Source organism: Poecilia latipinna, unplaced genomic scaffold (genome assembly GCF_001443285.1).
Source record: "Poecilia latipinna isolate Pla-1442-1.1 unplaced genomic scaffold, P_latipinna-1.0 Scaffold1291, whole genome shotgun sequence".
Classification (NCBI taxonomy): domain Eukaryota; kingdom Metazoa; phylum Chordata; class Actinopteri; order Cyprinodontiformes; family Poeciliidae; genus Poecilia; species Poecilia latipinna.
In genome coordinates, this window is record NW_015113907.1 from 41,092 (window position 1) to 54,461 (window position 13,370).

The 13,370-nt window shown below is 40.1% G+C and overlaps 1 protein-coding gene across 2 annotated transcripts in view; it reads left to right on the plus strand.

Moving 5' to 3' along the window:
• Positions 1-1,630: 1,630 nt before the first annotated feature.
• The window catches only part of rnf34b (ring finger protein 34b), a 32,784-nt gene continuing 21,044 nt past the window's right edge, over positions 1,631-13,370 (plus strand). Inside the window, exons 1-2 of one of the 2 annotated variants that reach the window (XM_015055044.1) lie at positions 1,631-1,768; positions 12,080-12,298. In XM_015055044.1, the coding sequence (XP_014910530.1) occupies positions 1,763-1,768; positions 12,080-12,298 (225 nt within the window). In that variant the 5' untranslated portion in view covers positions 1,631-1,762. The remainder of the gene's footprint in view (positions 1,769-12,079; positions 12,299-13,370) is intronic. The other variant, XM_015055043.1, reaches the window with a different exon arrangement.

Here is a 13,370-nt window from a genome sequence, read left to right on the forward strand (position 1 = left end):
TTGTCATGGCAGATCGGATTCCCAACACACCCGTCCTGATCCGCTCCTGCTTAAACCAGTCCAGACCTTCTTGGACCAGCCTCGTTTCATGACCCCAGTGCTTCTCCTTCAGCTTCTATCAAGACATTGTCACTGTAAGCCAAATAATTTCATAAAATTATTACCTTTCCTCATTTATTAACAGTGTTTCACCTCATCCTAAATGCATTTTCCAAATTTGAAGGAAGATTTTTTTTTTCAGTATGAATAAAAAACAATTAAAGCCATCCACATGCAATCCTGATGAGTTTTCCTGAAAGTCGCCTTAAATTATAACTTCACAAACGCAGGCATTTCTATAAATTAATCTTTTTTGCAATAGCATCAGCGTATAGTGACATTTTTTATAAAAATCTAATTTTTAATCTGTATCTTTCAATGCTGAAAGATACAGTGCACATATATTTTATAGCAAAATGGCACAGTTATTTGTGCCACCAACAATTCCTATCAAAATAAATGTAACAAGTATTTTTAGGCCCGAGCAGCTAAGCGCTGCGAAGGCCTATTGAAATTGTGCTGTAATTTCTTATTATTATTCATACATCTTGTTGGAAATTCATGATACAATTATTTTAGCGAATGGTTGTCAGACTCAATGAGGAAAAGGTAAAAGGTGAAGGGGGGAGGGGGGGGAATCTCCAAAGCTCACTGTTTTAAGTGAAATTATCCAGAGAGCGTTTGGGTTACAACGTCTCCATAGCAACCAACTGATGCTATCTACAACATGTTGAAAACTGGCTGTTTGGAGGGAAGCAGAGAGGATGGAACATTTTCTGCATCATCACAACGAGCATGGGGAAGTTTGCACACAAGAACTACAGATCGCATGCTGCAGAGACAGCTCCACTGTGGGGAGAAAACTGTGTCACTGCTGCCCTGAAGGCCTGAGTGGATATCTTAATGTGCCTCTGTGCAAGAACATCAGGTCAGTGGCAGATGCGGCAGAGGTGGTTGGCACCTTGCACCACCACTTCCAGGCACCCGAAACTGAAAGAGCGAACAAACTGTTAAATAAACTTTCCATCTCTGCGTGACTCCCGTGTCTCACGCAGCGAGGACATCAAGAACATCCCTGCGGCCTGCAGCTGGGCTCGTGTCTGAATAATGATGAATCTGCGGCTCTGCTATCTGCTGCCCCCTGCGGGTTCTTAGCGGTCACTTGCAAAGTTACGCTGGAAACCCCTCTAATCTCATTACTGCCGCTCGCTTTTGCGAGCAGCCAGACACAGACACGTACGCAGAGGCTAAAGGTGGCGCTAAATAAGCTTGCATTTATTTCCGCTGCAACAATAAATTGCAACTCGCTGCGGAAAACACGAGTTTTCCATCCAAATAAATCCAGACACGTTTTGCAAAGCTCATTAATAAACGCATTTCGATTTTCTGCGGCATTATTTTTAAAAAAAGTAAAAATGAAATTCTCTAATGTTCGAGAAAGAACATTTGTTCTTCATGATAAAGCAGCGCCGTACGATGCGTCATTACGCACAGGCCAGAACGCCCAATTTGGGCAAGACGCTGAAATGGATTGGCTGCTAAAGATACCAGCGGCTGATCCACGTCTCCAATTGGCTGCAGCTCTCCTTACAGTTACGTTATGCCTACTCCAGTCACACTGGCAGCTGGAGAGAGGGAAGACGTAATGGTTTGATTCCCTATGCGCTGGCAATGGTCGTCGCTGTGACATTACTCGTCAAATTCCTCTAACGGGGGGAGAGAAATGAAGGTATGTGCATCTATTTTATTAAACATATCTGTGGCATTTTTTTTTAATTTTTTTTTAGCGTTACAGATGGTATGTTTCTTTTTGTAAACTGTGCACGATTCTGCAGGGACAAGCAAGGGGGGGGGGGGTCCCCGAACCTTTAATTTAAAAAAAATTGAATTTACAATCTCTAAAAACATAAAACAAGCAGACTTAGAATTCTGTATTTGCAGTATGACTTGAGTTTAACACCTAAATACGCGCTGTCAGATTGCATTTGTCTCCCTATTGAGCTTTTATAAACGCTTCCTGTGCGTTCCCAGCCACGCTGATAAACATTGGGTACACTGTGTAGCCTTCTAATGGGCCAGCTTTGACCCCAGCGTGATAGTTTAGTGGACTAAAGCTCTGGCATAGACGTCCATTCACCGTCAGGCTTTAATCCGCTCTAACCGGATAGAGAGGCTGCGGTCAGGCGGCGGAGCGGCTGCTTGTCTCGGGCTGGACAGGAGAGGATCTCCTCATCAGGTCCGGAGCTGCTCACCCCCCCCCCCCCTTCCCTCTTGTTGTGTGTGCAGTCTGCACGGTGTGCTTGCAGCAGCACTGGATATAAAAGGGTGATGAAGCGGTCTGGCAGCTCGATCCGGGCTGATAACTGATGAAGAAGAGGAAGGCGATGATGTCATAGGATCCCTGCTGCTGCTGCTGCTGCTGCTGGTGGTGGTGGTAGTGGTGGCTTTTCTGGAGAAAGGTGAACTGTCATGCACGATCAGGCATCAGTGTGAGAACACAGTGTGAAAAACTGCTTATCACCTGCTATTAAGTGTGGAAACCGCTGCTGCAGCTGCTGGAATCCACCTGCCGAGGAAGATGTAGCCTTCAGTCACATTTAAAGCAAACAGTGGAGTAAAAACAATGAAACAATCAGCACTGTGCATCCAGTGCCATTAGCTGGATGACACGTTGCTGCTTCAAGTGAGAAACAGTTCGCTGCGCTAATCCTGTTTCTGCATCAGAAATAACATGGATTTCTGTGCCATTTAAATCCAGACATAGCAAACGGTCTTTAAAAAGAAAAGTACAGATGAAACGACATAAAGAAATACTTTTACTGGCACCCTGGGGAAAGCAGCTTAAAAAACAACATAGTCGTTTTACTATAGTAACATCCAAGTAGTAAATGTCTGCCTTGGCTGTCACACTTACACATTTTAACTTATTTATTGTTGTTATTATTATGAGTGCTGCTAGGGTAAAGTGTAGGAAAATATCTAATCACTCATCTTTATTTTACTTTTCATACACAACCAGGGTAAAACAATGTACTTTACACAAAATAAAAACAAGAAAAAAGACGAGGTTGATGAGTGTGAAGGTAAATATGCATAGATTTTAAAAGTCTGATCACAACCAGTGATAATAATAGTCATTTTAATAGTAGTTGATGTAGAATAAAATCCACAATTAATTTGAGCCACTAGTACACTTACTGGTGAACATTTATTAAGAGCCACAATATAAAATACAGTTATCAGTATATCAAAGAATATAAAGTCAAACAGCATTAAAAGCTGAAGAGCCAATGAAATTTATAGATTTAATTTCTAAAAACTAATATTTGGCATCAAAAAAGTGGGTGGAAATCATCGTCACATATTTACACCCAAAGGAAGGAATAATCAATTACTAATTCAATATACATACATATACCTAATACTTGCTTAAATGACTGAAGGAGAATTTAAAAAATATTCAAGGTATGTATAATTTTTGTATATTATATGAAATGTAATCATATTTAAGTAAATTGTTCACAACTGTGTGCTTTTTAGCTTTGTGTGTTTCTGGATTCGGGGAGAAATCTGTAAGGAGAAGGACCGTAAGATGTAAAGTTTAGATTTAACATATTTTTACATTATATTGGAAGCAAATGTGTTTTTGTTTGGCTTCTAAACCTACACAGAGTTATGTATAATTATGAAGTAGGTAAATTAAACTAAGCAACTCCTATTACTACTAATAATACTTTAAGTACTGTTCTAAAAGTTCACCATTTGTGTTGCTTATAGTGTTGATTTGAAAATAGTGTTCATCATATTCTTAATATGACATGTTTTTAACTATATAAATTGTAATGTGAGTTATCTTGAATATGTCACATTGTACGAAAAAAATTCAAGCAACTGAATAGAATAAATTATGGCTAAAACAAATATTTAAATCATCCAAAACGTTGCTGGTTTCTGCCAACCAGAAACCAACAACTTCACTTTAAACCTGAAATACACTTTTGCACGTTAAGAGCTCGCTGAGTTCAGCCAGTGTTGGAAAATGAAAACAAAGACATTGAATGGAGCCTCAGAGAATCTGTGGCACTTATTTATTCTGGAAAAAGTCGCAGAGGACGTGGTTTGGTTCTGAGGCAAAAAAAAACAGCGTCGACACGTCTTTAATTGTCACTGAAAATAGAGCGGGGTTTTTTTTTGTTGTCATTTTTTTTTATCTGGGTTGAGACTGTCACATTTTCCACAGTTGTTAATCACAAAATTGAGGCTGATAAGAGAAACAGACGGCTTAACTCCGTGAAGTAAATTTTCCCAGAGGCACATCCTCACTCACGCTGTCCCAGGGAAGCTAAATGGACGCGTTGTTTTATTGACTAATCGGGTTTAAATTAAAAAGCAGCTTTTCTGCCCCTGTGGATGTGGGACGGCGCTGCTGTGTGCAAGCGTTGCTCTCAAGCTGGGAAATATACTGCTGCATGGAGGCCGCTGTAGTCACGACATAAAAACTCGACTGGATCCACACTGCTTCTGCATGCACGGTTGATTTTCTTTATATTTTTTTTTTTAAAGCTACCAGTTATTGCATAAGTAAAAAACAAAAATCTGCTGCAGTTTTGTTTTGGAGATCGCATTTTGTTGCAAATTAGGCAAAACTCACCTCAGGCTTTTCATCTAAAGTGGAAGAAGAAAAAGTCCAAAGCTATTAAGGACATCCAGGAGGCACACATTTCTGGTGATAGCTTCATTTGTTTTGCTTTTTTTTGTTGTTTTTTTTACATCTCCAAATGATTTCCTGAAGCCAGATGCAAGGTCCGAACTCATTTCTCATGGAAAAGTTGCATACTTTTCCATACTTGGATAGAATGGCATAAAATGAAGGATAGTAGGAAGGAGAAAATAAAAGAACAGTGAAGATCACAAAGAAGGACTGAAGGAGAAACACAAGGATGGAAGGACATAACGTAGGACTCAAAGCTGAAAGTTTACAATGAAGGATACAAGAAGGAAGACGGATCAAAAAGAGGAAGGAAGGGCAGAAGAAAGAAATCGAGAGACACATGAAGGGAGGACACCAGACAGAAGGACTGAAGAATACAATCAACATGCCCAACAAAACATTTCAAAGTCTGTAAAAAATAAAAACAAACACAATATCCTCCTGCCGAACCGCATCGAGTTAATTTTCAGCGACAGTAATATCCCTGACTGAATCTACCTTCTCGGGGAGTGAATGGCATTTGGAGCTGATGCAAAAGGGCGAAAAAGAGGAAGAGGAAATGAAAAGCGCCGACGAGACGGCGGAGGATGGAAGGCGCAGAGTTTACCCTGATAGCACCATCTGTTTGGTACTTAGATGTGGGAACTGATGGCTGGACAGATGCACGGACCGGGCCTGAGTGACAAGACGGCAACGTGAGATGAAGAGGAGAGCGCTGCCTTCTCTACAGGTTAACTTTGCTCTCCTGGAACAGTAACATCAACATTCCGCACAATACCTCCATCTGCTGCTACTTTTCTCTAGAATCCAGCCAATATAAACTTTTTAATGCAGAATTATGTAGCGGTTTGTCCACAGCAGGACGGCATTTAGTGTTGGAAGTCTCTCCAGTGACTGATTTAGAGCTATTATCTGGGTTCTTATTACTGTCAGTATCAGTTTACCTTAAAAGATATTAAACCGGGGCAGAGCAGAAGATTTTGGATACGGTTTACTCGAACCAGCAAAGCTACTAGCATGTCTGGGATTTTATTTGTTTAAGTTAATCTGAGTAAAAGTGACCCATAACCTTTGAATTTCTCCTAATTTTGTCATATTACAAGTTAAACCTTCAATGTATTTAATGTGCAGACCCGAACTGATTATGTACTAACAAGAATCTGAAAAGTGTGGTGTGCATTTGTCAATACTTTGGAGAAAACTGCTCACATTCTTTCAGAATGGGTGCAGGTGTGTGGACAGCAGTTTTCAAATCTTTCCACAGATTATGTTATGAATTTAGATTTGGACTTTGACTGGACCATTTTGAATGTCATTTTTTCCTCCTGAAAAATGAACCTCCATCCCAGTCCTGAATCTTTTGGAGCCTCCATCAGATTTTCTTCCAGTAATGCTCTCATATTTAGCTTCATCAGCTCTAAACAGCGTTTCTGTTCCAGCTAAAGAATAGCATCTGCACAGGATGGTGATTTATGTTTTTTATATTATATTATACACAAATGGTGCCTGTCTGCAAAGTAGATGACTTATGAAGGCAATTTGTGGCTCTGGATTTGAGTTAGACACATTTTTATTTGTAAAATAAAACACAGTGGAGTTTGAGGTTGTAATGTGAAGTTTATGTGAATACCTTTGCAAAACATTGTAGATGTTATGACTTAATATATACATACTTTGGTTTCATGTCACAATTTGGTTGTTTTGCACTTTATGTAACTTTTTAGCACTTCAGGTCACAGCATAATATGTTGTAGTACATTGTTTTTTATACCTTTAAATAAAAACAGTTATAATACTTTTGAATTTTTATTAACTTGGGATGACAAACGTAAAAAAAAAGTAAAAATCAAATAAATCAGAAACAATTATTGTCTGATCCAAAAATACAAAAATACTGATTATGTCTGTCCTCTACAGGCAGCCACTTTGTTTATGTAAAACTACTGGATAAGAGAATAAGATAAACTTAATGTAAAAAAAAAAAAAAGACGTTTATTTAATCAAGCTGCTTCTGTGAATAGAGGTGTTGAAATATTTATTCGACTTTTCATCTGAGAGTCATTTTTATTGACACTTCAGGCCAAGCAGTTTAAGGAACAGTGCAAGGAGCTCATCGTCCCATTTCGGCTTCATCTCCTCTCCTTAAATATTCTCCAAATGCATCATATTTGTCCCGGTATAGTAAAACACCAATCAACTGGCAAGTGACTGAAAAGATCTTTTCTATTCGCTAAAAGCAGCTAAACAGAAAACTCCCATTTTCAAGCAGCATCTCGTTTGAAGCATTTTGTGGTAAAAATCACACATTCCTTCATCTTTTAAAAGCGTTACCTCTATCAATCGCAGCGTTTCTTTTTGCCAGGAGAGTTCATTTCCATTAAATATGCTTGAAATCCAAAGAGAAATGTCACATAGAGGCTGCGCTCGGAGAAACTCTGATGACGCAAACATTTTAATCCACCCTGCAGCTGACTGACCTCAAAAGCCAAATTGTCATACATCACTAATTCAACATGGAACATGTGGAAATGTTTCATAAGGAGGAAGTTTTTAGGGTCATTCAGTTGCTGAATGGAGAACTTGTTAGTGCCGAAAAATTCATATAGCGATTCATTAAAATCCATCTTAATTAGGCCTTGTTTTGCATTTTCTGACTCATTTTTAGTCCTAATTAAACACTTTGGTCTGCCTCTTTGACCCAGTTACTTCTGATTTAGCTTTCCGGATGCCAGAGCGTTTCTTTTTCACATTTTGTTCACCAAAAAAGGCTCATTTTATGAGGTCAGACATCCTTTTTATCTACACGAGTCTTTTCCCTGTAGGATTTCTATTTAAGTCTGGGCCTCTGTCAGTTTCTGAAACACAACCAGGTTGGATGCAAGAAGTTTGATGACGTTCACTGGTTTCCTTTAACTCGTGCATTTATTATTAATTAAATCCAATGGTGTTGAACCGCAACTTGAATAAATGTGAGTGTTTTGCTTTATTGATGTTGCTGGTGCTCGTTGTTATCAACTTAATTGAACTGAGCTGTACTGATCTGAAAGCAAACTGAGCTGAAAGGAATTTACCGAATTTTAAACTAACGAAAATTAAAACTAAATTAAGATGACATGAATTCAATTCAATTTAGAAGAATTCAATTAAGCTGAATTGTAATTAACTGAATCTTAAATTGGATGGATGGATTTTTTTTGTTTTGATTTGTAGGTTCATTTTGCCCTGGTTGATATAATTTTGTATTTTGAAGACAATTTTGATTCAGATTGTCTTTTTGTGATTTTTTTTGTTACGTGAAGTTAAAGCTTTGTTGATTTCCTGACAACAGATTTGGTTACAAATTTAAAACTGGTATCATCAGTGGTTCTAAGACCCATGGATTTGAGTTTTTTATTTAAACTACAACAAATGATTGTATGTGCTGTGATTGTAATTTTCATGTTTTAACTACATAGGTGGAAAACTGGAGAGACCACTGCACTGAACCTCCTGGTTTTTCCACCAAATATTGATTTCTGAACTGTTCCTGAGTTAAAACATTAGCATTGTTGTTTCTAAATGAATATGAACTTGTTTTCATCCATCCATTTTCTGAACACCCTTGTCCCTCAGTGGGGTCGGGAGGGGTGCTGGTGCCTATCTCCAGCTAACGTTCCGGGCGAGAGGCGGGGTACATCCTGGACAGGTCGCCAGTCTGTCGCAGGGCAACACAGACACACAACCATGAGCAAACACACACCTAGGGGCAATTTAGACAGACCAATTAACCTAACAGTCATGTTTTTTTTTTGGACTGTGGGAGGAAACCAGAGTACCCGGAGAAAACCCACGCATGCACAGGGAGAACATGCAAACTCCATGCAGAAAGACCGGGAATCAAACCCAGAACCTTCTTGCTGCAAGGCAACAGCTCTACCAACTGCGCCACTGTGCAGCCAACTTGTTTTCATTGCATTATTAAAAGAAAAGCACCGCACCTTTTTTGTTATTTTGACCATTTCTCATTTTCTGCAAATAAATATCACGTTTTTGCTTGGAATTTCAGAGACATGTTATCAGTAGTTCATAGAATAAAAGAACAAGTTCATTTTACTCAAAAATATACCTCAGGAGTAAAATCAGAGAAACTGTTGTGTTCTCTTAAGTTTTTCCTTAGCTGTACGTTACAAACATTTCACTTCCCTTTTAACACATTTAAGAAAACGACCACACACTTCACCTCTGCTTATCTGCAGTTTCCCACGGCGTCACATGACCAGCGTCCTCCTCTCCTTCTCCAGAAACAAGATGGCAGCGAGTTTCATTTACATGACTGATACTGTATGTTAAAAAATGACTTATATCAGCCGATACTGATATTAGTGCCAATATATACAGACTGAACAACATTAAACTAAGCTGTGCTGAACTGAGCTTAGTTGATTCGTACCAAACTAACTGAACTGGAATGAACTCAGTGGGCTGATTGAACTGAATTATTTTTATCTGATTTTATGAAGTCCAAGATTTCCACTGAAGACTGGTCCTCTGTTGGCATTTGCTGCTTTGCCATACTTGTTCTTTCGCGAGTATTTAGCGGTGTTTAATTTCAGTAAAACATCTCCACTGCTTGCTGAATATCCGACCAAAGATGATGAGAGAACAAAAACACCGTCCATGTTTCTGGAAGAGCTTATAGATCTCCTGTAAAGAAGCCCTTGTTGCTTGTTTGTCCGGGACTCCCCGCCTGCAGGGCTTTGAGCCTGCTAATGGAAGTGACACTAGGGGAAAGTCGAGCTGCTGGCAAACAGCCAGATAAGCCTGATTTTTTATAGCCGGACTGCAGTGGCTTCTCCTCCTGTCCTGGAGAATGCAGTGAATGTTGCCTTTTCCCTTCAGGACGAGGGAGGATGTATCTGACCGGGGAGACTGCTGGGCAGTAAAACCTCCAGTCGAGTTCATACCAGCAAAGCAAAGTGTTGTGCATTGTGGTTTAACTGCAGGGAAATAAGACTAGATGTATGAACAAATACGCTTGGCACTGTGGCTCATTTTCGCTAATATTTCTGACTTTTCTGTTGTTCCGACTGCAAAATGTGTGTTTTTAAAAAAAAATTTTATTCTGCATTTCAAGTTGGTGTAAACTAAGTTTGCTAAAAGATAAATCAATTATTAATAATCCCCTAGTAGAAAAAAACTGAAATGACTTAAGACTTCTTCAATCGGTTTAATAGTAAGTAAGTAGAAGGACAAGCGGCAGGCAAGCAGAAATGGACAGACTTTACAAGAAGCTGTTAAATATTATCGATTTGAACTTTAAAGAGACACGACTGCAGGGAGACACATTGACTTGTCTGGCTGCGCTGCCTCCTTCCCCACCTGACTCCACAAATAGAGCCTTGTTCCTAAAGATTACATAAGGAATCCCTGAGCAGACGGGTGAGGTCAGATCACAGGGTGTTTGTGACAGAGCGCTGTCTTAAGACGGGACGTGGCTGGACCCGGTGGACTGCATTGTTTCCCACACAGAGCCGCCTTACATTACGCCCGTGTCAGCTATCGATTCAGGAAGCCGGGGGAACAACAGAAGGAGTATTCTTTCTCCTCCCGCATCTCATCTGTATGCTCCGAGGAGCCGCGGCTCCTAACGCTCCGTCTTCGCTCCGTGACTCGGCACTGCTGAAGCGAACCGAAACGTCGGGAGTTTTTTTTTCTCTCCTGTGTATTCCAGTCTGCCGAACAACAAGGCCCTGCATTTGCTTTCATCTAGCTTAATGATGGTTAAAAGTGATGTGCAACACACACTAGAAAGTCACATAATGCTTTAGAAAGATCTTCTGAGATATTAACTGGTTCAGTTACTGATTAATTTCCTTTAACAGAAACATTTTCACTCATAAGCATTTGTAATTAACTGAATCTAACGGTTTTGAATTGCATAAAATTTCATTTTAATGTAGTTCTGACTGGACTCAGTTGAATAAAAGGGATGTTTATAAATTTTGCGTTACATAATTGAATTAAATTGAGTTAAACTGAGTGAGACTAATCTGAACTGAAATGAAATAAAAGTGAACTGAACTGGATTTACTAAATTAAAGTGGACTGAAATGGACAAAGTGTAAGCAAACTAAAGTTCAATCAACTCGACTGAACTGAAATGAACTGAATTGTTTTTAGTAGATTAATTTGAACTGAAATGAACTAATTAGAGCCAAACTGAGCTGAATTGGATGCAGTTAAGTGAAGCAAAACAGATTAATTTATTGTTGCGTAATTGAATGAAACTGTATCAAAATCTGACCTGAGCTCGATACAGTTTATTTTTTTGTTGATTTTTTTGAGTTTTGTTTTGATTTCCAAATAACTTTTATGAGGCAATATATCTACTCAGCATGAGTCTTTATCCTGTGGCTTTTCTATTTTCTATTTATTTTCTATTTCCACCAGCTGCTAGAAAACTTTTATGATGGTGTAATTCACCTGGACTCATTTCTGTCTGTTATATTTGTACCCGGAAGTCAGATTTTGTTCCAACATCGGAAAACCAAAGACAAACGTCTCCTAAAATGGGAATTCTTGGAAAGTCAGGGGCTCTACTGCATCCCAGTAACTTGAAGGTTGTAACTCCACAAACTAAATGTGTTCCAGGGATGTGAAACATCAGCGACTTTTCAGCAACTATTCACAGTACAAGTCACAATGAGTGCATTTTTCGTTGCACGACATTCTGTCACTTAAGGGTGAAATGCATTCTGTGTGCGATGGATAGAAAATTGAGGGAGGTGCAAATAAGCTGTTAATTACTGCAGGGTTTTAGTAGAAAACACTGAGCTGAGCCAAGAGCATTCCACACATTTTCAAACACCTGTTAAAGTCCCAGAGCCAACATGGTGAATATAGTACAATCATTTGTGAATACCAGCCCAATTGATATGATAAATATAATACCTTTATATATGTCTTCTATACTCTTGCATAGTGAAAGTCGGCATGTTTGATTTGACTCCGGCTTTGCAGGGATCACATGTAAAAACGATGTTTTAATGTCTCACATTGATGATAAAGTCAGAGAAATTTGTGCTCTCCAGTGAAAACGCATGACTTCACTTTTTAATTCCAGCTCTTGCATCATGCAAAGTTCCTGAAAAGGAGGACAGGAATGTGTGACACAGAATTGCATCAACAAAACATACATGGGGAGAGTTTCAATTTGTGCAAGTCTTCCGCAGTTAAAAACCATGATTAGTTTGAAAAAACAGTGCATGCTACTGACTGCAGCGTAAGCAGAACGTGAGGATGCGCGTTCCTCGTTAGTGAGAGTCCAATATGTGTGTTTGCCCCCGGCAGGCGGGGGCGTCGTCCATGTGGGCGTCATGCTGCGGGCTGCTGAACGAGGTGATGGGCACGGGAACAGTGCGGACACCGCAGCCGGGCTTCGGAGCGGGGGCGGGGCCCTTCCGCTTTGCCCCCAGCGCAGGGTACTCCACCTACCCCCCCACCAGCTCAGGGAGCGCCGGGCAGCTCTGCAAGGCCTGCGGGCTGGCCTTCTCCGTCTTCAGACGCAAGGTAAACGCAGGCAGAGGTTAGACCTTTAGTAGGTGCGGGGGGTTGATTTCTCTTCACCACAGAAATCTGTGAAGCTCCATGTCTGAGTTCACCTTCATCTTTTTTTTTTGCTCTAAAGTGACTCTTTTAAGATTAATGCTCAGTCTTCTTTTTATGTTGTGACTGCATGCTGCTTTTTAAATGGAGTTTAATGATGCATTCAAGGAACACATTCATAATTACTGAGCTTTTGATCAGTCATGCAAACCTTAATAGAACTTTTCGGTCTTAAACCTAATCAAATGCTGTGATCTCGGGATTATTTTTATTTCCAAAGTAGTGCGAACTAACACAATAACAGTTGAAACTTTTCCGTTCTTGTTTTTCATGCATGCTTTTCTAGGATTTACCTACTTTTCCTGACATGGCTGCTCCAAAATCGTCACAACTGGGTGTCACAAAATGAGTCAAACTTGAACGACAGTCAAACTTATCCCTTAATCTGATCTTTATATATAAATGTCGGGTTTGACATACGTGATACTCTGCAGAGTCGCGGTAATCTTGACATTTCAAGTCCTCCTGTCCAACCCGGAGTTTTGTAGCTTGAATAGATTTGTCTGGCAGTCGGAGACGTTGATAAAAACTCCGCCATTCCCAGCTTCCCTCTCCGCTCGCTGCTTCAGATCGCACTTTCATCCTCCGTGCGCAGTCAGTTGCCTCCCCTCCGACGGCGGCGGGTCGACTCAGCGTTTGAGTGTCAGCGTGGTATTTTTCGTGGCGTGGAAAAAGTCCCACCGGGGGATAAGCTGCAGCCGATTGAAGAAAGCCGTCTGTTCCGCTGGAAATGTGCTCCGGGTGGATCCGGGGCTCAGTTGTGCCCGAGCGATAAGAAAATGTTTACCGCCACGGCTGACCTGCTTTTCTGTTCATTTGAAGTGTCAATCTACTCTGTCGCTCTGTATCAATGATAAATGTCAAACATCGCCAGAAGCTACTGTTGCACACTCGAACAGAAGTGGTGTCGAGACATGCGGCGGTTGTAAATTTCCTTTACTTCCTTTTTTTCTGAACATACAAAACACGTTCATCG